Here is a 26,010-nt window from a genome sequence, read left to right as displayed (position 1 = left end):
GTCAAGAGCATTATCTGCCGATTCGGGCTGCCAAAGAAAATCATATCAGATAATGGAACACAGTTCGATAGCGATCTCTTCACCGAATTCTGTGAGAGGCACGACATTGTAAAGAGCTTCTCCTCCGTGGCCTACCCCAGGCCAATGGGCAGGTCGAGGCCGTCAATAAGATGCTAAAAACAAGCCTTAAGAAAAGACTAGACGAAGCCAAGGGAGTCTGGTCGGAACAAATCCCCCAGGTACTGTGGGCATACCGGACCTCGCATCAAACGCCGACGGGTCATACTCCTTTCTCCCTGGCTTTCGGGAGTGAGGCAGTCCTTCCTGTCGAAGTAAAGGTAGCCTCGCATAGAGTCCAGGCGTTTGACCAAGACCGCAATGACGAATTGCTCTGCGCGTCCCTTGACTTGATTGATGAAAGACGAGAAGACGAGAAGATTCACAGCTACAACTCGCGCATTATCAACAAAAGATCACTCGTTATTTCAACTCAAAGGTCATAAAATGCGCCTTTAGCGTTGGCGACCTGGTCCTCAGAAGAGTCGTCCTAGCTAGTAAGGATCCTAAGGACGGAGTATTGGGACTGAAATGGGAAAGGCCCTACCTAATAACCGAGATCATTAAAGAAGGAGCCTACAAGTTAGCTCGGCTTAATGGAGAAGCAATCCCACGAACTTGGAACGCTATCCATTTGAAGAAATATTACCAATGATACCTTTGTAAGGCTTAATCAGAAAAGCCATCTTTTGTTTATTAAGTAATGAGAATTAAATCTTTTTACATTATTGTGTATATTTGTGGATGTAAAGTCAAGTAACCACGAAAGAACCTTTCCTAATTACTTGGGGGGCATATGTCCTAGATATAACCAGGTCGTCCAAAAACTTAGAAGTTAATTCAAATTGATTGATCGATGTTTTTCTTAAAAAGCACGAGATATCGATAAAGGATTAACGCGAACTAAGTTGTATCCTGGATATAACCAGGTCGACCCAAAAACTTAGAAGTTAATTCAAATTGATTGATCGATGTTTTTCTTAAAAAGCACGAGATATCGATAAAGAATTAACGCGAACTAAGTTGTATCCTGGATATAACCAGGTCGTCCTAAAAACTTAGAAGTTAGTTCAAATTGATTGATCGGTGTTTTTCTTAAAAAGCACTAGATATCGATAAGGGATTAACACGAACTAAGTTTTTAAATTAATATCCTGGATACAACCAGGTCCTAAAACTTAGAAGTTAGTTCAAATTGATTGATCGGTGTTTTTCTTAAAAAGCACGATATATCGATAAAGAATTAACACGAACTAAGTTTTTAAATTAATGTCCTGAATACAACCAGGACTTAAGTCTTGGAAGTTGGTTCAAGTTGATTAACATGTTTTTTCCTAGAAAAGCATAAGATGTCAATCACGGCACCAACAAAAACTAAGTTATCACCAAGTGCATAGAAGAGAGGTAACCATAAGGCCGGGGCAAAAATATGTAAATAAATTGAAATAAAGTTGGGAATACCAATTGTTTCGAGGATAAAAACCTCATAATATAAAATTACAAATAAAAATAAAAAAGAAGAGGAGGAAATCCTAAGCCCCGCCAGGCCGCTCTAATGAAGTCACCCCCTCGCCATCCTGCTCGGTCCCAGTAGAAGTCTCCCCGGTTTCAGAGGGTGCCTCTTGTTTGAGGCGAGCTTTGAACTTCCCCAGGAAGGACTCCCAAACTTCTGTCCCCAGGAAGGAAAACTCACCAGCCAAGTTGAAGGCCCAACAATGGTACAACATGGTCTCCATGGAGGCGTTGGAGGTCGCCTTCTCCGCCGCAAGGGCAGCCTTAGCTTCTTCAAGCTCCACCTTCGCGGCATCTAAGGCGACCTTGGTAGACTCGGCCTCTAGCAACTTGGGTCGAGATGCATCCAGCTCAGCCTGCACAGTCGCCAGGGTGGCTCTAGCATCCTGCTCCTGTTTCTGGGCGGACGTGAGGGTGGCCAGGGCAGCTTGATGCTCGCCCCTCATCTCTTCGAGCCTGGCCCTGGACCGGGATATGCTCCGGTGAAGAGCCAAAACTGCCTGCAAGAAAGAAAAAATGTGTGAGGAAAATGCCTTAGAAATAAAGCCGATAAAAAGAAACAAATGGTAGAGCTTGCTTACCGTGAGGGTCATTCCCATTGAAGACTCCATCACGTTCTCAGGACTCCTCGTCTTAATCTCCTGCAGGTCCCTCAGGGTGGCGTTGTAATAGTGGTCCACTGTATAGCTCGCGGTTTCATAAACCGTCCCCCGAAAGACCTCGGGGATTTTCTCCAAGGTCTGGGTGTTGACTGGGATGTGCACCATTGGAGCTGGAGTCGCCAAGGCCTCGGTTGATGCCTCCTTTTCCCGAGCAGGAACTAGAGGTCATGGGGGAGGTGGAGCCATCTTCTCTACGGCAGGAGGGGGTGGAGGCACCTTTTCAATGGCAGTGGGACCTGGATTTTTCCCCTTGGCCGGGGACTTGGAGGGTCGGAGGGAGGATTTCCCCCTTGGAACATAGATCGTAAGTTGTCATCCCCGGGCTGCGACATCTCCTCGTCTGAAACAAAGACAACAAAGTATTAATATGCATGTAAAAATACTTTGATCACAAAAAAAAGGAAGTAGAGCTTAAGTATGCATTGAAAGAGGTCCTACCCTCCGAGCTAGAGGAGGAATCTATTGTCATGACCTCTGGCCCCGAAGCTTCTACGGGAGGGTCTAAGGTAATGACCTCACGGGTGAAAAGAGGTTCTGGATCTGGATCCGCCTCAGGGCTAGACTCCTCTACATACTGCCTAAGACCCGGGGCTACTACACCCTCCAGAAGGGAGGGTCACGACCTAAGATTGGTCCCATACTCCTCAAAGAAGGCCGACCTAAAGGCTAGGGTATTATCTACTACTACAGTTCCCCTAGGGCGGCCCATTTCATTATGCAACACGAGCTTGTCAACACACTGGAGTAAAGTGATGTTGCGATCTGGGTCTGTTTGGTGGCGGTAAATGAGTTGGCTGGGGTTAAACCTAGCAAGCCTTAGGTCTGCGGTGGCCCTGTCTAAGTCCCTAAATAAGTAAGGGTTACCTTGGCCAGAGGGGCCGGCTGCTACCCTGGACTGGGTCCTCTCTGCATTGACTTCTTGGGTGACCTCCAGAGCCCGCTTCCGCTGCACGAGGGGCACCTCGTCCTCCTCGTCCTCATTCTCATCCGCGGCCGCCTCCTCGGGGATGGTCTGCGGTCTCCTCAAGGCCAGAGTCTGGCCTGGAGAGATTAACTTACACGCCAGCATCGTCTTGTCAGACACGAGCTAGCGATAATACTTTTCACTTGGGGGGAGCCCTGTCAAGGTTGCATATTGACCCCCAAGGGTCACTGATTTGGCCGTCCTCGCGAAAATAGCTGCATGATAGTTTCTAAGTCAGGAACAGATAAAAAGAGGCTAATCAGCAATCAACTTGCGAGCTGAAGATAGAAGGAACTTACGAGGACGGTTGAAGTAGTGGTGTTCGCAGTTGCGAAACCCCTTTGACATGAAGAACTGATCCTTAAAGTCATTGGGGTGGCTGGGCAGCTCGATGACCGCAACCGAATTTGGAAAACGAGTCAGGTAGTAGAACTCGTCACCTCGCCCCCATTGCTTTGGGCTGGCTTTGAGGCAAAAGAAGTACAGGATGTCCGCCGGCGTGGGGACCTCCCATTCCTGGTTCAGGAATAAATACTTCAACCCCGCTAACAGATGGTAGGAGTTAGGGGGGAGCTGGAAGGGGGCCAGCTTCATGTAATTTAAAAAATCCACAAAGTACTGATCCAATGGGAGGAAGGCCCCAACCTTGAGATGCTCATCCCTTCAGGCGGTGTACTCCTTGTCGAGCGGTGCACAACTCCGCTCGCCTTCAAGGGGAGGTCGTGCGTCCAGGGCGCCCCTCCCTTTCTCAATGTTATGGGAAAGCAAAATTTTGTTGACTTTCCCTTGGGTGGTGACCTTCGAGGCGATCCTCTTGGCCTCAAAAAAGGCGTCGAGCCCCACCTCGACCTCCTTCTCCACGGTGGGGCCAAATTTGGGGATCGAGGAGTCTGTGGCCACCACTTTCCCCTTACTGGTTTGTTGGGAGGACGAGCTACCAGTACTCTTCTTGGGTCTCATCTGGTCGCCTAACGAACAAAGAAGAAAGTTTAGAAAAGGTGACCTAAGCATAAGAAAGAATCTACCGCAAAGGGTTTCCTTTACACGGGCAGAGGTAATCTCAGCCTGCGACAAGTGAGACCACGCGGTTCTATGTACACGCGCCTGTGCTCCCAACGGGTCCCCGATTACTCAGAATCCGTGTGTCAGGAGGGTCAGAATAAAAGTTTGCCTTGGAAGGAAAGTTTTAGTAGGCAACAGTAGGAAAAACCGCCTGTGAAGCGTGTCCCCTAAGCTACCCTGTTTTTGCACCCTAAAAGCTTGTTGTTCCAAACAGGCATAACAAGTTTTTACTCAGAAAATCACCCCAGAATTTGTATCCTATGAGTCTGCTCCTAAACGGTTTTTCCTATGGTCGATATCCCTAGGATAAAAACCTACGCATAAAATACCAGCAAAAGACCAACAACTTACTGCATGCGGCTAAAGAGAGAGTTTACCTAAGCAACAGTAAGGGACAAACATTTAAAACATGCAACAAATGGAGGACTTACAAAAATTTCTTGCTGTGTAAAGACTGAAAGGAGCGTCTGGGTTGAAATCCTGCTGGAATCGCTGGTAACGGAGTCACAAAAGAGCCCTTGTGTCTGAACCTCTGGAACGCTGGGAATAGTGACCGGAAGAAAGAAAGGGTTATGAGACTGAGAAGAAAGAAGAAGATGAGAAACTTTTCAAATGAAATGGTGGTTTAGGCGAAAGGTGGCCAGCCTTTTATATACGTAAAAAGCCAAAGGATGAGGGCCGTTCGATCGTCTTGATGTCGGATACGAGGATCACTACTCGAAAGACGAAACGACGGCCGAAGATAGGCTAGGCCATTTAATGCGGTTCTCGGAAGACGGACCGTCACCAACAACGATGCTCCACGTATCAAATGCTAGCGTAATGGGCGGAATATGAAGAGTCCACAAGGAAGCCTAAAAGCCCCCACTGTGGCCGCATGTGGCGTCATATGCCACGAGCAGGGGCTTGGGGGGAAAATGTACGCCCTAAATATCCACGGGTTATTAGCGAGCTGGGTAAGGGCCTAATCCTCTTAGCCACGTGGAAGCTCCTATCCGGAGCTACTGTTACAAATCTCAACCTCTTTAGCTCGAGGTAGCGAAAGGCTCAGAAAGAATACACGAAGGTATCTAGACAGCAGTGGGGATGTCGCGAACTGAGATTACATCAAGCTCATGGTACGAGCTTGAGTTGACACCTCCGACCCTTTATAAAGTCAAACACGCAATGTAAACGTGCATATATCAGACATCACGTGTCTGATCCTTTCCTGAAATCTCGGACACGTAGGATAAACATGCGTGTTCAGGCGCCCCACGACTGGGTTGGGCCGTGCGGCCCATTACACCCCTTACCTATTGATTAGACCACACTTCATTGTCAGGTTTTAAGAATTAATCATGAATGTCACAGAAGTAACATGATGGGTAAGAGGGTCACGGGATGACCTCCTTTGCCAACACCCAGGTTCCCTCTCCCTATAAATATGGAGACCCTGGGAGTTGTAAGGGGTTGACTTCTAATTTGTAAAGAAACACCCTGTAAAGAATATCAGAGAGATATCAATAATATTGACTGGTGCACTAGAAGGATTTTAACCTTGAACCACCTAAAAAAAGTATTCGAGTTATAATTTTCTTTTGAGATCATTCATTTATTACGGTTCATTATTTAGCACTAATCGATATCCTTATTCTTATAATTATCTGTTGCCGAAGAACCGCGTCAACAAAAGTAAAGTTTTCTTTTAAATAAAACCTTAAAGAAACATTATAAAATATAAAATTATCTAATTTAGTTTGTTAATAATTGAAGCATACTTGATTATTATACTGTCGTGACTAATACATTTATAAATATTATATATAATGGTAATGATTAGAAAGTGCCAGTCACTAAGAATGATAATGATTTCGATGTGATTATATATATATATATGTACGCCCTAATTATCCACGGGCTATTAGCGAGTTGAGGTATGGCATAATTATATCAGCCACGTGGATGCTGCGTACCCGGAGCTGCTGTTACCAGGTCCCACCTCTTTAGCTCGAGATAACCAAAGGCTTACTAAGGTTACCAAGGAGTCGGGTCAGAAGTATAGACACCACGGGCTAAGAAGTCATCCAGCTTGAGGCGAGTGCTTGAGTTGGAAATTGTGACCCTTTATAAAGTCAACCACGCAATGTAAACGTGCATATATCAGACATCACGTGTCTGATATATCCCTGAATTCTCGGACACGCAGCCTAAACGTGCGTGTTCAGGCACCCACGATTGGGTTGGGCCGTGCGGCCCATTATCCCCCTTACCTATTGATTAGACCACACTTCATTTGTCAGGTTTTAGGAATTAATCATGAATGTCACAGAAGTGACATGATGGGTAAGGAGGTCACGGGATAACCCTCCTTTGCCAACCCCTAGGTGCCCTCTCCTATAAATATGGAGACCCTGGGAGTTGCAAAGGGTTGGATTCTAATGTGTAAAGAAATACCCTGTAAAGAATACCAGAAAACTAGCAATAATATTGGCTGGTGGAGTAGAATGATTTTAACCTTTGAACCACAAAAAAAAAGTATTCGTATCACCATTTTATTTCATGATCATTCATCTGTTATGATTCATTACTTAGCACTAATCCCATTCTCTTATTCTATTAATTACCTGTTGGCGAAGAACCGCGTCAACAATATATATATGTATATACATTTTTTTTAATCATAACCATTTCTATATAAAATAATAAAAAATGATTAAAAGAATAGTATAACAATTTTATTTTATTAATATTAGTTTAAAAAGTAATAAAATAAGAGGAGAAATAAAGAACTGTAATTTTCTGTAATGCTGATGCTCAGCTCAAATGTGCTGAGAGGTATGTCTCTATATTTATACCGACAGAATATACATAATGAGTTCATTGAGTATTTTACACGTATACAAGGAAATATCCTCTCGGTGATATCAAAATCATAACAGAATGCCAATGATTGGCAAATAAGGAGGCACAAAATCAGAGGTATAATGACCTTATGACCACAATATAACTGTCAAATACTAGCCTATTATTTAATTTTCTCAACACCTCCTCTTAAACGAAGTGGGGAGTGAAGGACACCGAGTTTGTCGATGAGAAATTGAAATCTTGAAGGAGACAAGCTCTTGGTGAGGCAGTCAACAATTTGATCATGAGAAGGGATGAATCGAACTTCAAGTTTCTTCTATAAGACCTTATCTCGGACAAAGTGCACATCCAACTCAATGTTTTTCGTATGAGCATGATATCCAGGATTTGAAGCAAGCACAATTGCTCCAAGATTGTCACACCATGTTATAAGAGTTTCTGAGCATGGCATTTTTAATTCACGAAGGAATCCTTGAATCCAAGAGATTTTTGTTGCTACATGTGCTAGGGTCCTGTATTCCGACTCAGTGCTAGATCGAGAGACAACAACTTGTTTCTTTGAGAACCATGCTACTAACGTGTCACCAAGATACACACAATATCCAGCTACTGTCCTCCAATCATCCCGACAACAAGCCTAATAGGCGTCTGAATATCCAGTGAAACTTAGATGCTTGCTGAATTTAATGTGAATACCACAATTAATGGTTCCTTTGAGATACTTTAGAACACGCTTGACCACACTCCAATGAGAAGTTGTAGGAGCTTTAAAGAATTGGATGAGCTTGTTGATTGCAAAATTAATGTATGGCAGAGTATGAGTGAGGTATTGTAGACTTCCTATGATGCTCCGATACATGCTTGGTTCTTCCAACAATTCACCATCATTAATTGACAAAGTTTTCCCCATGGTCATTGGAGTTGGGCAAGGCTTGGTGTGGGTCATGTTGCTTCTTTCTAGCAGATCAACAATATATTTGGATTGTGTCAAATAAATCCCTGTGTCATCTCGAACAACTTCTATACCCAAGAAATAGTTTAAGTCACCTAGATCCTTTAAGGAAAATGTCTGGTGCAGTCGACTAGTAAAATCTCTTAGTTTATAAGAATGATTTCCTATAACAATTATATCATCCACATAAATCAAAACAAATATCACAACATTATTAAAGTTGTAATAAAAGAGGGAGGAATCTGCTCTAGAATTGAGAAACTTCCAGCCGAGAAGAGTGTCTTTCAAACGATCAAAGCACGCTCGAGGGGCTTACTTTAGGCCATACAAGGACTCATGAAGATGAAAAACACGTTGAGGGAGTTGTGTACGCTCAAAACCAGGTGGTTGGCTCATAAAAACTGCTTCATCAAGGTGGCCATTCAAGAATGGGTTGTTAATATCAAGATGTCGAATATCCCAACCCTTTGCTACATCAATAGTGAGTTTAATTCACACAATAGAGGCCTTTACAATGGGGCTGAAAGTCTCTCCAAAGTCAAATCCCAGTCTTTGGTGAAAGACTTTAGCAATAATGCGAGCTTTATATTGTTGAAAGGAACCATCAACATTCTTTTTAATTTTAAAGACCCACTTACACCCTACAACATTCATAGCAGCAGAATGAGGGACAAGAGTCCATGTTCCATTGGTCATGAGAGCATTGTACTCTTCAGTCATAGCTTGTTTCCAGCCATTGTGAGCAAGGGCAGCTTGTTTAGAGGTCGATTCTTCACTTACTGGTTTCCATTGAGAGTGTCCTAGATAAGTTTTTGGCTTAAAGATTCCAGCCTTCGATCTAGTAACCATGGGGTGCACTGAAGTTCCTGTGATAGGTGGTGGATGCACAATATTGGAGCTAGAACTAGTGTGTTTAGGGCTGGAATGAGAGGTGGCTGAGGTGTGTGCTGTAGAATGCTCATTAGCTAAGTCACTGTTAGTAATAATATGCTCATGGAAAGACTACCTGATTGCTGCTTTGTGATGGAGTGGATGAAGGTGATTCTTCAATAGAGGCATGAGATTGGGAGCCATCAATCTGAGAACCTAGAGTAGATGTGGAAGGGACAAGATTTTGAGCAGGAAGCATAACAGACCACGAAGGCACTTCCGCAACAACAAACTGTTCAAATTGAAAGTTTTTAAGAAAACCATATTTAAAAGGGAATTCAAGCTCATTAAAGATGACATTACGAGATATGTATATACAACTTGTGGAGCTGAGACATTTGTATCCTTTATGAGCTTCATTATACTGTAAATTGACACATTTTACTGAGTGAAAAGAGAACTTATGTGTTTGGTAAGGTCGGATACATGGAAAACAAGTTGTACCAAAGGTTTTGAGGAACTTATAATTTGGTTTTCTAGCAAAAACAACATGACACAGAGACTGATCACTAAGAATGGGTGAAGGCAACCTATTAATAAGGTAAACAGAGGTAACAAATGCATCCCACCAATATTTCAAGTGTAGAAATACATATTGCAGGATCTTTATTTATTTTCATGTAATTTACATATTATCAAACAAACATGTAAATTCCTAGAACATGCTCCTATGAAATTGATACAAATACATAATAAAGTAAAAGCTTACATTATGCAGCAGAACTAGAACACCTCCTTCCTTCAATCTCTCCAACCCTTGATTCATTTATGTAACAGAGTATTATCAAGAGATTGAACTGGATCAACAACACAATCTTCCTCACCAAGCCTTTGATCAACCCAGAACTAGTGTGGGCTGGTTCTCAACACATGAGATAGAGATCTAGAAGAGAAGAAGAGATAGTGGCTAAGAAATGATTAGATTGTCTAGGTTTTCACTTACCCAATGAATCAACTGAGACTGACTTCTGAAAACCCTAGATATCATATTCCTTATATAGGCAACTTTATGAGCTTTATTTAAATTAATTAAAATAATAAACAAAAAGATAAAAGTCTTGGGCTCCCACAAATGGACTTGGACCCAATCTCTTTTTGTTTTGAATTTAAATCCCAATTGGGCCTAAATTCAAAACCTTTTGTTTATTTTTTTAATTAATTAATTAAATCAGTGTTCAAATTAATTAATTATAATTTGAAACTTGATTTAATATTATTTATTTATATTGGCACCAATTTATCAATATTAATAAATTTACCCAAAGATTCTCTTTTATTATCTAAATCTCATATCTCTGTAAATTTTCCAAAATTGACTTAGTCAACTTTAAAATCCTAAATGATAATTAAATCAATTAATTGAGATATTATAGATGATTTACTCAAAGGTGATGCAGGGACCGTGGATCCATGAAATCAAGCTCTAATAAGTTACCGTGAATTATTTACGAATAATTTCATACCTTATTAATTCCTCGTGACTCCACTATAGACTCAGAATTGAACTCTTGAATTCATAGAACGTTTTTACCAAACCATAAATACGTTATCCATTGTTATAACTATTACAGTCAGTCAATCCTCTATCGATTAATTACTAATGAGTTGGGCGCAAATTATCGTTTTACCCCTCATTAGTATTTTATCCTTAACTCCCACTAAGTTCCTTATAAATGATATTTTCGTGAACTTAATCACAGAAATGAGATCTCAATCGTTTCACCTTTTGAACAAAGCAATTAAGGAAATCATCTTTTCACTTCTCATATAGAAGTTATCAATTTTATATCTATGAATAATACTCCCACTCAATTACACTACTAAATCTCCAAGATGTAAGTATGGGCTAGACCGTAGGGTAAGCTGGAAACGAACAAGTCAAAAGATTTAAATAATATAATTAACAGAATATTATCACTCAGAATTAAGATTGACTTAACATATGGTCAATGTTGTGGCATTGATTAGATTCGATAACAACAATACTTATTTATCAATCAATAATCAATATCGGTCCTAGTCCGATGTAACCAGATACATCCGATCTTATCTACTTGGTCAATGCCTTGGATAAGACATCACACACCGAATGTGTAAGTAGATCATATCGTAGATTGCCTAATTAGTGAAAATCCAATGCACTGATCTAATCTTAGGACTTGTTCTTTTGAACATATAATTACAATTAAAATCCATTGTGACCTAGTCACTATAATTGTAACTATCCATATGTTCAGGATTTTATAAATGTTTGTATTATTTCAATAATCATGTCATAAAACAAGCAAGCAACACGGTTGTCAAACTAAATGATTTCTACTACTTTTATTGACAATATAAAATTGTGTTACATGTACGACATGGTTTTATAAGGGCATAAAACCCAACATCAAGGGCATGCTCTCTTGAGCCAACAAAGTGAGTCCCATTTCAGTGATATGACAGTGCTTTCTCTCTGCTCTACCATTTTGAGCAGAGGTGTGAGGACAAGAATGTTGGAAGGCTATCCCATTTTCAATGACAAAACGCTCAAAGGCTTGATACTCACCACCTCAGTCCGTTTGTAATTTCTTGATTTTTTATCTCAAAATGATTTTCAACTAAGGTTTTAAATTGAATGAAAGCTTGAAGGGCCTTAGATTTTGATCTAAGAGGGTAAATCCAGGTGTATCGACTATAATCATCAACAAAATGAATATAGAACCTGAAATTGGTGTTAGACATGATTGGAGTCGGATCCCAAATATCTGTATGTATTAAGTCAAGTGGATATTGAGCTCTATTGTTGGAGTGGTTAAAGGGAAGTGCATGAGATTTCCCAAATTGGCAAGCATCACAAAAACTATCATTCTCATCACTGAAAACTTTTACATTTAAGGTGTTTAGAACTTGACTCAATACATGACTAGAAGGGTGGCCTAATCTCCTATGCCAAACCTCTTTCTTAGAATTTAAAGACTGACAAGACTCAGACTAACTTAAAAGTGCAAGTGTTGAAGACAACTTCTTGAAATTTAAAGATTCTGGTGATTCCACTGGTTTTCGAATTTGAGCTGAAGGTGTCTCAAATTGATAAATCCCATCTCTAATTCTCCCTTGAAGAACCACATTCCTTGTTTGTTTGTCCTTCACAAAAAAATAGTCAGACAAAAATTCAATGAGAACATTATTATCTAAAGTGAGCTCAGAGATGCTAACAAGGTTCTTAGTAATATGGGGAACGTGTAATATATCTTTCAGCAACATATTATAACCATATGAAGTCTTAATATGCATATTACTAGCATGAGCAATTTGCAGAGTGTTACCATTACCAACTACCAGGTTATCCTTACCATGGTATTCATTTTTCTGCTGCAAGTTGGCTGCATCTGACGTGATATGGTGGCTGACGCCACTGTCGGCGTACCACTGGTCGTTTTTGACCATTTTTGGTGTGGCTATGAAAGTGGAGCGGTTCGAGGCCGTTTTTCTTTGATTGTTGCCACCAGGAATTGTCCCCATGTAGGTTTCATCGTATCTATTATAATATATAGCAGCCAAAATGTCCAAATCTCCCACAAACTTGGCAAGTGGGTTTTGAATTGTTGGATCGTCCACCTGAACAACCACCCCTGCCTCGAGACATTTCTCCACCTCTATTAGGATAGCCACCATGATTTTGGTTCGAAAATGACTCAGAGGAAGAGTCCCTGCCCTGATTAGAACCCTGAGACTTATGAGCAAAGTTAGCTTGAGGTAAGGCATAAGAGTTTGGGAGATTCGAAGTACACAAGAGAGCACTCAATCTCTCCATTTTACTGTCAAAGCTCAGGAGTATATCCTGGAGCTCCTGCCATGAGGTGGATGAGCGTGCTTCAACTTTAACAATTATGGGAAAATGTAATGCCCAGGTTACTCCAGGACCGTTACTGTGTGTACTTTAAATACTGCTTAACTTGCTATTCAAGACATTAGGTTATAAACATGCTTCTAGGTGTTATTAATAGACCAGGGTAAAAATTCAGTAAAAAGGAATGGATATATTTTAATTTAAAACATTAAATTGTACATGGGGCCAGAAAAGTGTTCACAAAGTTATTTACAATCCAAAATGGTCATTACAATATAAAAGTTACAACCTGCCGATCTAAGTGACAAAAATAGGGTTAAACCCTAGTTCCCCTGAGAAACACCTTAGCCGTGGTGGTCAAGTGGCCGCATATGTATACATCGCCACCTAAGCTCTCCACTCAAGATTGGGTGAGCTTTTATTTCCTTTTACCTGCACCACATAGCACCTGTGAATCAAGAAAACTTATTACTCCATGTATACAATATAAATAAATCATTCTGGGGTTTGCAACCCTAATTAGATGGTGACTAATGAGTCACTCCCTGGGTAGGTGACTAATGAGTCACACACTGAATAGGTCACTAATGAGTCACACTCTGGGGCTCTGCACCCTAAGCCATGTGATGATTCAGTCACCTGAGCCTTTTGGCCCTGGCTCTAAGTAACTACCCGTTAGACTAGACCAACACTTTAGTTTTCTTTGACATATAGCTCGGTCAAGCATTTAATGCTCATGTTGATTAGACCTAATCATTTTGGCATGCATTAAACACATTAATGCCGCTCTTGACTCATAAGACAATACCATACGACTAATGCTCAGTACTACTGATGATCATGACTGATAAGTCAAGACTTCACGACCAGTACTAACACCAATGCTGTTTCTGAATAATAAGTCAGTGCCATTCACAAATAAGCAAAGTTGCTAGGCATTTACAATGAAATCAATGTGCATATATAGAGAACTAAGCATGCCTTATCAATAACCATGCATGTCACATACTGGGTGCAAATTTCTTACCTCTGGTTCGAGCGTGAAATAATAAAAGAACGACCCTTGAGAACGATTGGTCCTTAAACCCCTTAGCGGTCACCTAACATAACCAAATATGAAATCCCATCGATAAATGAGCAATTAAAGGTTCCCAGACCAATTCCTAACCCCCGGGATGTCGAATTCTACTAAACTGGGTAGTAAGTTAGATCCCGAGCCCTCAGGTTCAAGTTTCTGTCACTTAAAACCCATTTTGGCCAAATTTCCCATTTTGAGCTGCGACCCCAAGCACTTGAGTCGTAGCCCCACTCAAGTTAGGGGCCCAAAGCCTTCTCTGAAAGCATTAGCATCGCAATGCTCCTAACTGGTGCCGCGACTCAAATAGCCCAGCAGCACCACCTTCTCCTTCGTCCAGCTTGAGCCACAGCGCCCAAGAACAGGGCTGCAGCTCGACCTGGAACCAATATTTTCCCCCTATTTTTCTCAAAACAAACACAACCAAACCTTCCCTAAATCAATCCCAAAATCAACACCAATCGTTACCACAACACAACCAACATTTAAACTGCAAAACCCAAGCTTTGGAAACACTTAAAACCACACCAAATAACCACTTCTAAGATCAAAACTATCAAGCCTTAAACTAACCTTAAAACAGAGCAAACCTTGAAATTTAAATTGAAAACCTTACCTCAATCTTGAATTGAACCCCCTTCAATGGCTATAACATAACCCTAAGCTCACAAGCCTTAATTTCCAAGCTTTAATATTCAAGTTCCTTCAAAAATCTCAACCCAAGGAAAGAGAAAGGGATGATCGAGAGATAGAGAGAGAAAACTCTATTTTTTTGGCTGTCTACTTCCTTCTACAACTTACCAGCCTTAAGTCTATCCCATGGTCAAAAGACCAAAATGCCCCTAGGGCCAATTACAACCTCTCAAGGCTAGCAAGGGTAAAACTGTCATTTTCCATCTATCCCGTTAATTATAATTAATGTCCTCCAATTTTCTGTTACTCCTAATATCCTCAAATAATTACTAAATCATATCTCATTACTCGCTCATTCCCAGTAATGTACTAATCATCAAATTTCCTCCACGCTCAACCCGAGCCCGACAATTAATCCCATTATGACCAAACTGCTAATCTTGCAACCTAAGATCGCCTCATGCTGAATAGCTCAAACATATCCACATAACAATGTGGTCTCACCCATAAATCACAAACATGCACATAAATATACAATTATGCTCTTAACATGTCAAAATTATGAAAATGCCCTTTTAATAAGAAGTGGACCCACATGCATGCAATTATCATCATATCATAATATAACTCACATAATCATGCATATAATCACACATTAAATCAATTATGGCCTTCCTGGTCCCCTAATCTAGGCATTAAGCCACATTAGGGAATTTGGGACGTTACAACAAATATTCTACATCCAGCCCAGATAAAATGTTAGCAACCAAACGACGTTCAGGGTAGGGGTCACCTGCTAGGGCAAGAGTGTCGGCCAATTGGCGTTTTTGATGGAGATATTCAGGCATGGCGAGAGACCCCTTGCGTGCGGTTTGGATTTTGGTTCTGAGCTCATCCATCTGAGACTTGGAGTGTGCTCCGTAAAGGGCTTCGAGGTTGCACCAGAGTGAAGCAGAGGATTCGCAACCCATTACATCAGTGGGAATTTATTCTGTCATGGAGCCATATAGCCACCCAAGGAGTAACTAATCGTGGACAATCCAATGCTCAAAGTTGGGGTTGATTTCAAGAGGAGAAATGGTGTCACTGGTATCGTTGGGAAGGAACTCAGAGGGCTTCATCTTCGAACCGGAGAGGTAACCATCAAGTCTGTGTGCCCAGACTATCACTCAGACCATCGTCTTCTAAAGGGAGAAATTATCGCGGTCGAGCTTGAGGGAAAAAGGCTAATTCAATGTGCTGCTGAACTGAGGAACTGGAACAAACGAATGAGTGGAGGAAGAGCCGACAGGAGCAGAGCTAACATTGCTGGCTTCTTGGTCCTTGCAAGAGGACGGAGTTGAGTCACCATAGTCACTAGTCGACATTAGGGCAGATGCCTGAAAGGTGCTGATACCAAGTTTAAAAAGTAATAAAAGAAGAGAAGGGAAATAAAGAAATGCAATTTACTGTAATGCTAAACTCAAATGTGATGAGAGGTATGCCTCTGTATTTATACTGACAGAATATACAAAATGAGCTCATTGAGCATTTTACACGTATACAAAGGAAAATCCTCCCAATGATATCAAAATCATAACAGAATGCTAATGATTGGCAAATAGGGAGGCACAGAATCAGAGGTCTAACAACCTCATGACCACAATACACCTGTCAAATACTAGCCTATTATTTCATTTTCTCAACAATATATTGATCTTAGCAAAAACTAAAATGATGAAATTGATTATTTATACTATTTTTATAAGTCACTCATCATATGATTAGATAATTATATATTGTAACTAAAATGAGTTATTTACAATGAAAATTAGTAATTGGTTACAAAATATTTCACTTAAGTCACTAAGTAGTATTTTTGATGATAAAAGTCATAAAACAGTATAAAATATTGCATTCAAGTTATTAAGTAGTTAGTCACCCTACGTTACATTTTATGAATTATTTACTGATTTTATCGCTAAAAAATTATGTAGTGACTTAAATGCAACATTCTAGATTACATATTGACTTTCGCAGTTAAAAAAATTACTTAATAATTTAAGTACAATTTTCAGACTACTATTCATAAATATTCCATTTAAAAATATTGGTATTTAGGCTCTTACAAAATGAACAAAATGTGCAGGTGGGCGAGATGGCAGGGATAGCAATAGGAGCTACAGTTTTTATGGACATACTTATTGCAGGGTTCGATCAAGCACCTTAATTTTACATCACATTAGGATTCCTATTGAAATTAATACCAAAAAGATCTAATATTATTACCATATGAGTAGTTTAATATGTAAAGGGAATTTAAATTAAGAGAAATTAATTGTTAATTAGAGAGGTAACTAAGTTAATTATCATTCATTGCAGGCCTACAACAGGTGCTTCAATGAATCCTGTACGCACATTAGGTCCAGCAATTGCGAGGGGAAATTACAAAGGAATATGGATATATATGGTGGCTCCACCTTTTGGGGCCATTGCTGGGGCTGCTACCTACACTCTTGTCAAGCTCTCTGACAAACCACCAATCCAGGTATTTTGTTTAGAACTTTAATTAACAACTTATTTTAGAATGTTGTAACAATTGTTTTGAATGTATACTCTATGTATAAAAATTGTAAATAAAAGTATATATTAAGAATTATTAGGAGTGATTAATTTATTCTTTAATTTTTTTTATTAACGTAATGTTGATTATTATAAAAAATGTCCCACATTCAATAAAAATACATATGAGGATATATAACACAATTATAAAATTATAGGTTATTTCTAAACAAATTTAATTAGCTTAATTTATTTTTTAATATATAATGTTATTTTAAAAGAAAAGGTTCAAATCAAATTCATTTTGTCCATGGAGTACATTAATATTTACCTCTAAAAACTTTTCTTTTATTTATTGAAATAATAAACAACTATTAATTTCTTTTTTCTTAATACAATAATACCATCCGTAATTCCAAAATAAATATACATTATCTATTTTTGAATGAACAATTACAAATCCTTAATTCCTAAGAATATACATGTTATTATGAAACGACCAATTAATTTAATAGATTAGTTTTGTTCTTTTTATTAATTTCAGTATTATAATTAGTAGAATGGCTAGCTCGGCTATTCCATTTAGCGGAGTCAGGAAAAAATAGATTTAATATTAAAAATAGGAAGAAAAAGTATTAAGTTTAGTTGTTTACTGTTACTTTAAGGTGGATTTGGAGTGATAGGAATTCTATTTTGTTTGGTGGGGCTATGTTTAGGATTGATTGTGTGGATGTGTTAGCTCAGAATGCTATAGAGGAATTCTAAGGATTGCAGCGGTCTACTGAATTCTCTTCCACTTCTTGTTGCCCGACTTTGGAGATATTTAAACCTAATTCTGATGCCTTGATGGTGAGTGGGGATTCCTTTATTGCAGTTGATGGTATCATTAGAGATGATGAGGGTGTTGTTTGGGCGGGCCCAGTTGTTGGAAATTTTCTGGTTAGTGTGGATTACGATATGGCCTTTGAGTTGCGTTTCAGCTTGGGATTAATATTCAAGTGGCTGAGTGTGATTCTAATGTAGTGGCTACAAGGATTGCTAAAGGTCAGGGTGTTGGTTCTTTTAGTTCTTTTGTGTGTGATGTTACTTTTTTGTTAAGTGTTGTAGGTAGCGGTTCTTGTCACTCTATTTCGTGTGTAGCGAGTAGGGTGACCCAAACACTTGTTATTTTTATTACTAGTTCTGTAGGTGAATATCTTTGATTTGTAATAGTTGATTTTGCTTGATAATATACATATTTTTTCCAAAAAAATAAATAAATTATATTATTGATTCGCCCAACTTATTAATTTACTTGATAGTAACGGTGGAATCAAATTGATTCCTGTAGAAATAGGCATGGAATAATAGTTCCATATTGAATCCGACTAATTCATACCACCATAAGCACATTGTAATGTGCTTGCCATGGGTATCCAATAGCCATAAATGTAAGGGTATAATCAATGATTTGACAGCAAAAATAATAAAAAATACAATATAAAATAATATTTCGAGTCCTACAAGATATGATTGATAAGTTGACATTTCAAAATTTAATGCTGGATTAGAAGCGTATAAACAAATACCATCAACATATATTATAACTAAAATAACATTAGCTACATTAAAAAAGTATTGTCACAATGTAACAAAACGTACAATACTTTTATTAAAAAATAATTATAATATTTTTACAACTAACGGCCATACATCAAATAGTTTTTTTTTTTTTTTTTTTAATTTTCTCTTATGAATGGAAAGAGGCCTTCTATTTCAATGAAATAATTAACTAATAATAGGTCTGTATTTCATGTTTTTGCGAATAGATTTATGAAGACAACTCTAACATTCTTCAGGACACATCTTCAATAAGTCAATATCAACCTCCTTCTACAATACAGGTAAATATATCAGTAGTGTTATACAAGAAAACTTTTTTTTTCTTCACAAAATTTATACCGTTGAAAAAATGAAATAACTTTATTGACAAATTATTTAAACAAAATTTTATTTTTATTAATAGACTCTTAATAGTTTTTGCTGAATAATGTTTTTGCGATATATTGGTTGCAGGTGACATAGGGCGATCGCTGCTGCAATTTTTTTTTTAAAGAAAAAATAAAAGAAGAAGAAGGAGAGAGAGAATAATAAGTATCTAGTGTATACATTATCTTATAAATCAATTCAGAGCCACAAGATTATGTTTGGGATAAATGAAAGTATTCTTTTATTGATAATTTCAGTTTGGAAAAATTTAATGCTCTTGAAATTACTTTTGTCCATTTTAAAAAAAGAGTTATTTTTGTTAGTATTTTATTTATTGTCAATTATGTACAATTTTTGTTTTTGAATTTTTTAAATACAAAAATAGAAATATTATTTTATTTTTGTTTCTTTATTTTTAAAAAATAAAAATATGTTTGGTAACTATTTTTGTTTTTTGTTTTTAAAAACAAAAATTAATAAATAGGTTTGATAACTTTTATTTTTATTTTTTGTTTAACAATATAAGGTGTTGGATTAAAGAAGAGAAGAAAAAAAAGAAAGAAAAACTGTTTAAAAAAATTATATTTTTAAAATTCAATAAATTTTAAAAGATAATAAATAAAAATAGAGTTATCAAATATATTTTATGTTTAATTTTTAAAATTTTAATTAATTAAATAAAAAATTATTTTTTTAAGTGTTACCAAACAAGACGGCAGTGTAAGGTGTCAATAATTTTGAAAATATGCAACTTGTCTTTTAACATGTTATGATTTAATTTTTTTTATTCAGAATAAAGAAACAAATCTAGGTAGCGGTGCAACATGTGCATGATTAGTTGAGATTCTTGGATTTAATTCCAGGGTTTAAATTGTCCCTTTTTATGTGTGGTAGTACACATAACATAAGATCAATACGTTAGTACTCTTAACCAGGCTGGTCCTATCCAATTAGGACACCAAGTTAAAATTAAGTTATGGGTCTTTATCACATACAATTTTTCTTAAATTAATTATTTTTTTTATCAAACTTATACATGAAAAAGTGATAGTATATTTTTTGAGTTTGTACTAGAGTAGAAACCTTGGACAAGAGCCTATCTTGCTCATGTTTAGGGTTAGACCCTGCTCTTGACCACCGATGGTACGAAATGGTGACAAGGGAAGAACTTACCGAGACTTTTTTCTTGTCCATCTATGGATCTATGGATCGAAAGGGTCCCAAAATTCCATTTTTTTTTTGGGGGGAAAAAGAAGTAAGTTATTGTTATTCTCAAACTCTTACAAATATTCATTACCATTAGCTATAGAAGATATCTAGTATTATATTTTTATTCCATTGAACATCATCACCGGATCATCCTAGCATAGTTTACAACACTGATATTACAGATACACACACACAAACAAACTAAGCCATATGAAGGCATATTCATCAGGCAGCAGCAGCAGCAGTACAAATACAACTTAGGAAGAAGCAGTAGTAGTACAAACACAACTTTTCTGAGCACATTCGTAGTAGGGTTTAGCCATATCAGGCCCTTCAAGCTTAGAGATGACACAACTCCATCCTTCCCCACACTCACAGTATGCCTCTCCCTTGGCCTCTTCCGCATTCAACTCTTGGGACACTGTCCCATCTGCATCACTGCACATATATATAATTCATATATAGCTTTAGGGCTTTTCTTTCATTATTTTTGGGTTGTAATTAATATTGATTGTATATATATATATGGACATGCATGCATACACAGTACAACAGCATCCACCGCCACATTTGGCGAAGGTCTTGCCGGCGTCGGGCCCCACCGTACGAGTGATCACACAGCTCCACCCTTCACTGCACTTGCAAAATGCCTTGCTGCTGCAACAGCATATAGGCTTTCATCAAAATCAGCTATAATATATATATATATATATATATGAACGAAAAAAGTCACAAAATCACAACTCTTATCGATATGTATATTTATTTATAGAATAGACTGAAACCTGAGAGATTGGTTGCTGGTTCCTTGGGCTTCCATCTTATCTTTATTTTTCTACAATTGTGAGCTTGATATTAAAAGATGGTCTGAAAATGTAAAGGAAGTATTAGAATATATTGATGTCTAGTCCGATCCGAAAGTCAATTATGCCCTTCATTAACTAAGATGGGATAGATATAATCATTTGGATTAAGTAGTCATTTTACCTTTGGGGGCTTTTTAAGGTCTCGATTATGAGGCTCATAGTATTATCATTCGAGGAAGAAAGTGACAAAAACTATGGTGGAATGTTCATATCATTAGTCATCAAAGCAAACAAGAAAATAATTATTAACAATAATAATCAAACCGCAAATGTATAATTGAGTGGTACTAACAATTATTATTTGTCTTTACACTTTTTTTTTTTTGGAATTTCTTTGGTGCTTAGTTTGGTGGCAAAGTACACGACAAATATTAAAGCAAACTTTTGAATTCTCTAAACTCGGATATATAGTTTAATCAGAAAAGAAAAATATTAATAGTAATAATAAATTGAGATATTTATATATATATATATTAAAAAAGAAAAATGATACAACACTGATCTCATAACTATATGGAGAAACTGAGTTTTTTTTATTTTTTATTTTTAAAATAGCTAAATTCATATCTGAATATGCTAATAACGATGTATATAAATAAATAGTTTAATGTTTTGCAAAGCTTAGAAGAAGAGTCATAAATGAGCAATAATAATACTAGCCTATGTAAATATTTAAAGTTTCAATCAAAAGTTTAATTATTTTAACCAAAAATTTTAACACGTAAACCGCATTTTAATTTTAATTACACTTTTGAGTCCAAATAACTCACATAACGAGTTAAGCATTATTTTAAACACACAGTATAACGATCCTACAGTAGTAGGGCGTTACATGATATCTTATATTTTTATTATTAGAATTATGTTTTAATTTTGAGTTTATTACATATGTTAAAATTAACCTATGTGTTAATGTCAGTTTTTAGATCCTGCTTTTGTTTGGCAAAAATTATGCATCTTATTCTGTCTGTGCTACGATATGTTTTATCTCAATATTATTAGTTGTTAATATTGAATTGACGAGTTAGTTGTTTAGTTTAACTAACAGTGCTTTCTCGAGCTGGCAGTTCACACGTGACTGTGTAATGTCACCTAGTCCTATCATTCTTTCTATAAATAAAATATTGAGCATAATAGAATCAACTAACTCTGATAGAAAAACCCTAGATCTCGTTTCTTGGTCTTATCTTTTTGTTTCAGGTGCAAGTGAAAATTTTGAAGAAGAAGCTAAAGATCTTTGCTGGATTTTTGAAGATCAGAAGGGAAGCAAAAGCTTGGATCAGACAACAACTGAAGGGGTTCAAAGAGCGTGCTCTGCCGAAGTTTTGCTTTTAGAATTGTTCTTTCACTGATTATTTTATATTTCTTGATTTTGTTGTACAATCAGAATATATACTTTACTTTAGACTGTACAAAGTTTTCATTAACATTTCTTGTATACTTTCAGATCTATGATAAAATTTCTTGAGTTTTTGAAATTGATGTTACTTTGTTTTAATGCTTACATTCATAGAGATTAAGATTCTTTCATTTCCACAAGTAATTTGAATTTTTCATTAGAGTAGCAAATCCATCTTCAAATTGGTATCAGAGCATGGTTTCCAAAGACCGATCTCTATCTGTTTGACATTTTGTTTGGGTTTATTCGCTTTAGTGACTTTTTTTGTGTGGATCTGTGTTGGTTAATTCGTGATCTATCAAACCTTTGTCTTGTTGTATCTGGGTGTCTGTTTTTGTTGTGTACAGATTCAAATGGGTATGTTCAGAGAAGGGGGATATACTTCTAGACCTCCTATGCTAGAAGGATCAAATTATCCATACTGGAAGACCAAGATGATGGCATTTCTAAGAGCTGTAGATGAAAGAGTATGGATGGCAGTGGTGAATGGGTGGAAAGCCTTAAGTGTTACTAAAAATTGAGTTGAAATTGTCAAGCCTATGAGTGAATGGTTTGAAACTGAGATTGAGAAGGAAAATTTCAACTCCAAAGCTCTTCATGCTATCTTCAATGTCGTCTCTACAAACCAGATGAAAGTCATAACCAACTGTGAAATTGCTAAAGATGCTTGGGAAAAATTGAAGACAAAGAATGAAGGGACTCAAGCTGTCAAGAAAGCAAGATTAAGGGCTCTGGCTACTTAGTTCGAGAACTTGAATATGGAGGATGGAGAGATAGTAGCAGATTTTCATGCCAAATTATGTGATATCTCAAACGAGTCCTATGCTCTTGGAAATACTTACTCCGATATGAAGTTGGTCAGGATGGTTCTTGCTGTCTTGCCAAGAGCTTTTAAAGCCAAAGTTACCTCTATTGAAGAGGTTCATGATGTTTTGGAACTGGATCTTGATGAGCAGATAGGTTCTTTACAAAACTATGAGATGACCTAAAAAAGGTGGGGCAAAGCAAAAAAGAAAAGAAAAGGAAAAGGATAAGGGAAACAACAACCTTGCATTTGTTCACAAAGAAGATGTGGAGAAGTGTGATGTATCAGAATGTATGACTGAAGATAAGGTGACATTTCTTACAAAAAACTATGCAAAGTTCATGAAAAAGAACACGAGAAGAGGTAACCTTGGTGGAAAAGAGAATTCCTTCGAGAAGAGTGTGCCCTTTAATCAAAGATCTATGATTCTTCAAGAAAAGAAAAGTAGAGGAATACAGTGTCGAGAGTGTGAAGGTTTTGGTCACATTCAAGCTGAGTGTGCCTATACGCTAAAGAAGATGAAGGCTATGGTTGTAACTTGGAGTGACAGTGATGAGGATAAAGATGAAACTTGCAGTGAATACTCATATCAAGATAAATGTGTGGTTGCTTCTATGGCTTCATCTAATCGAAAAGATGAAAGTGAGAATGAAGAGACTGGTGACTCTGATACAGAAAGCCTGGATCAACAAACTGCGTATGAACAGATGTATGAGCAGTGGGTAAGTATGACCAAGAAGGTAAGGCAAGTCGAAGGAAGAAATCAAGAATTAATTCTTGTTAACAAAAACCTTAAGGGAAAATTAAAAAGGCTATTAAAGGAAATTGATGATAAGAATGTTCAGTTGTAGGGTTTAAGATTTGAAGTTCATAAAGTTAAAAACCAAGAGATGAATCTGGAATGGAAGGGTCTCGAAACAAGGTAAGGCTATTAAACAAAAATGGAAAGGAGACTCTTATTGATGGTCCCTCTACTTCCAAAGGTTTTCGTTCAAATGCAGTTTAATCTGTAAATTTTCAGTCTCAAGAAGATGAATCCTGGAGTAGGCCAACTAGTTTAACAAATTCGACTAGTGGAAGGTTTGTCCCAGTTTGTCATTTCTGCGATAAATGTGGTCATATACGCACAAAGTGCTTTAAGTTGCAATCTTATCTTCAAAACTTAGTTGATAGAAATGAGGGATTGAAGTCTTCCAAGAAGATTGACTTTGACCCTTTTGACATTTGTCCTAAAGAAAATTCAGAGGATCCAAAAGCATGTGTGGCTCATATCTCTCTATTTGCATTTAAGGACAACCAGTGGTATTTTGATAGTGGTTGTTCACGTCATATGACTGGAAACCAACACTTGTTGATCAAGTACCAAGAAAGGATTGAAGGCGTTGTAACTTTTGGTGATGGGAACAAATGAGCTATACAAGGAAGAGGTGAACTTGTTCTGAAGAATCTTCCATCTCTAAAGGATGTTCTGTATGTTGAGGGGTTGAAAGTGAGCTTGATTAGTATAAGTCAGTTGTGTGATTCAGGATATTTGGTAAATTTTTCTAACAGACGTTGTTCTGTTGTTTCGTCTGATGGAAATACAGTCTTGACAAGGAAAAGATCCAATGACAACTGCTATAAGATGGATAGTGAAGTTCTGTGTCATAGAATTATACTTGAAAAATCAGAGTTGTGGCATCATAGAATGGGTCATTTAAACTTTAGAGACCTCTAGAAACTGATCAAGCTCAAGGCAGTTAGGGGGGTTCCAGAATGTAAAGTTAGTCGAGAAAAGGTTTGTGGACCGTGTCAGTTAGGGAAACAAACTAGAGCAACTCATCCTACAGTTAAGTTTCTACAGACTTCACGAGTTTTTGAACTTTTGCATGTGGACTTGATGGGACCCATGCAGACTGGGAGCATAAGTGGGAAAATATACGTAATGGTCTGTGTAGATGACTATTTTAGATACTCATGGGTAAATTTTATCAGAGAAAAGTCTGATAATTTTGGAGTATTTTCTGCCCTTGTTCTTAAACTCCAAAATGAAAGACTCCAAAAGATTATGAAAGTCTACAGGGTGAGGAGTGATCACGGAAAAGAATTTGAGAGTAGTCTTTTTGCTAAATTTTGTGATCATCTCGGTATAGCTCATGAGTTCTCTGTTCCAAAAACACCTCAATATAATGGTGTAGTTGAGAGAAAAAACAGAACTATTCAGTAAATGGCTCGAGTCATGTTAAGTGGAAAGAAGATTGCCACTTGTTTTTGGGCAGAAGCTGTGAATACAACTTGTTATATTAGCAACCGAGTTCATCTCAGATCAGGAACAACTCAGACAACTTATGAAATTTGGAAGGGTAAGGCACCAAATCTAGCTCACTTTCATATTTTTGGATGTAAGTGCTATATTCTGAATGATAGAGAACATCTGACCAAATTTGAGCCAAGAAGTGATGACAGAATGTTTATAGGTTATGCAGTAAACAGTAGAGCCTATCGAGTTTTCAATAAGCGCACTCATAAAGTCATGGAATTTGTAAATGTGAGATTTGATGAATCAGAGGATAAAGATGAGACTAGTGAAGATGATGATCCTAATGTTCTATCTGTTCCACCAATTGTTCTCACTGAGCCTGTCATTGAAGAAATCAGTCCCCTTCTCAGTCTGTTGAGACATCTCTATTAGATCAATCTAATGATTTTGTGGATGA

General features: G+C 37.6%; 1 protein-coding gene and 1 pseudogene across 2 annotated transcripts; one reads left to right on the top strand and one right to left on the bottom strand.

Annotated features, from left to right (window-relative positions):
* The window catches only part of LOC133805556 (probable aquaporin NIP5-1), a 35,134-nt pseudogene extending 9,614 nt beyond the window's left edge, over positions 1-25,520 (top strand).
* LOC133803223 (uncharacterized) lies at positions 20,340-21,182 on the bottom strand. Of its 2 annotated transcripts, none has more exons than XM_062241196.1 (3): positions 21,030-21,182; positions 20,788-20,901; positions 20,340-20,682 (listed from the first exon to the last, which is right to left on the bottom strand). In XM_062241196.1, the coding sequence occupies exons 1-3, from the start codon at positions 21,062-21,064 to the stop codon at positions 20,502-20,504; spliced, it is 330 nt and encodes a 109-aa protein (XP_062097180.1). In that variant the 5' UTR covers positions 21,065-21,182; the 3' UTR covers positions 20,340-20,501. The 2 variants fall into 2 exon arrangements, with proteins under 2 accessions (XP_062097180.1, XP_062097181.1); XM_062241197.1 differs by having other exon boundaries at positions 20,788-20,898; positions 21,030-21,160.
* Positions 25,521-26,010: the final 490 nt, after the last annotated feature.

The sequence above is a fragment of the Humulus lupulus genome, chromosome X, assembly GCF_963169125.1.
Source record: "Humulus lupulus chromosome X, drHumLupu1.1, whole genome shotgun sequence".
In the NCBI taxonomy this organism is placed as follows: Eukaryota; Viridiplantae; Streptophyta; class Magnoliopsida; order Rosales; family Cannabaceae; genus Humulus; species Humulus lupulus.
The sequence above is the reverse complement of the archived record's forward strand: the minus strand, read 5'-3'. Positions and strand labels throughout refer to the sequence as shown.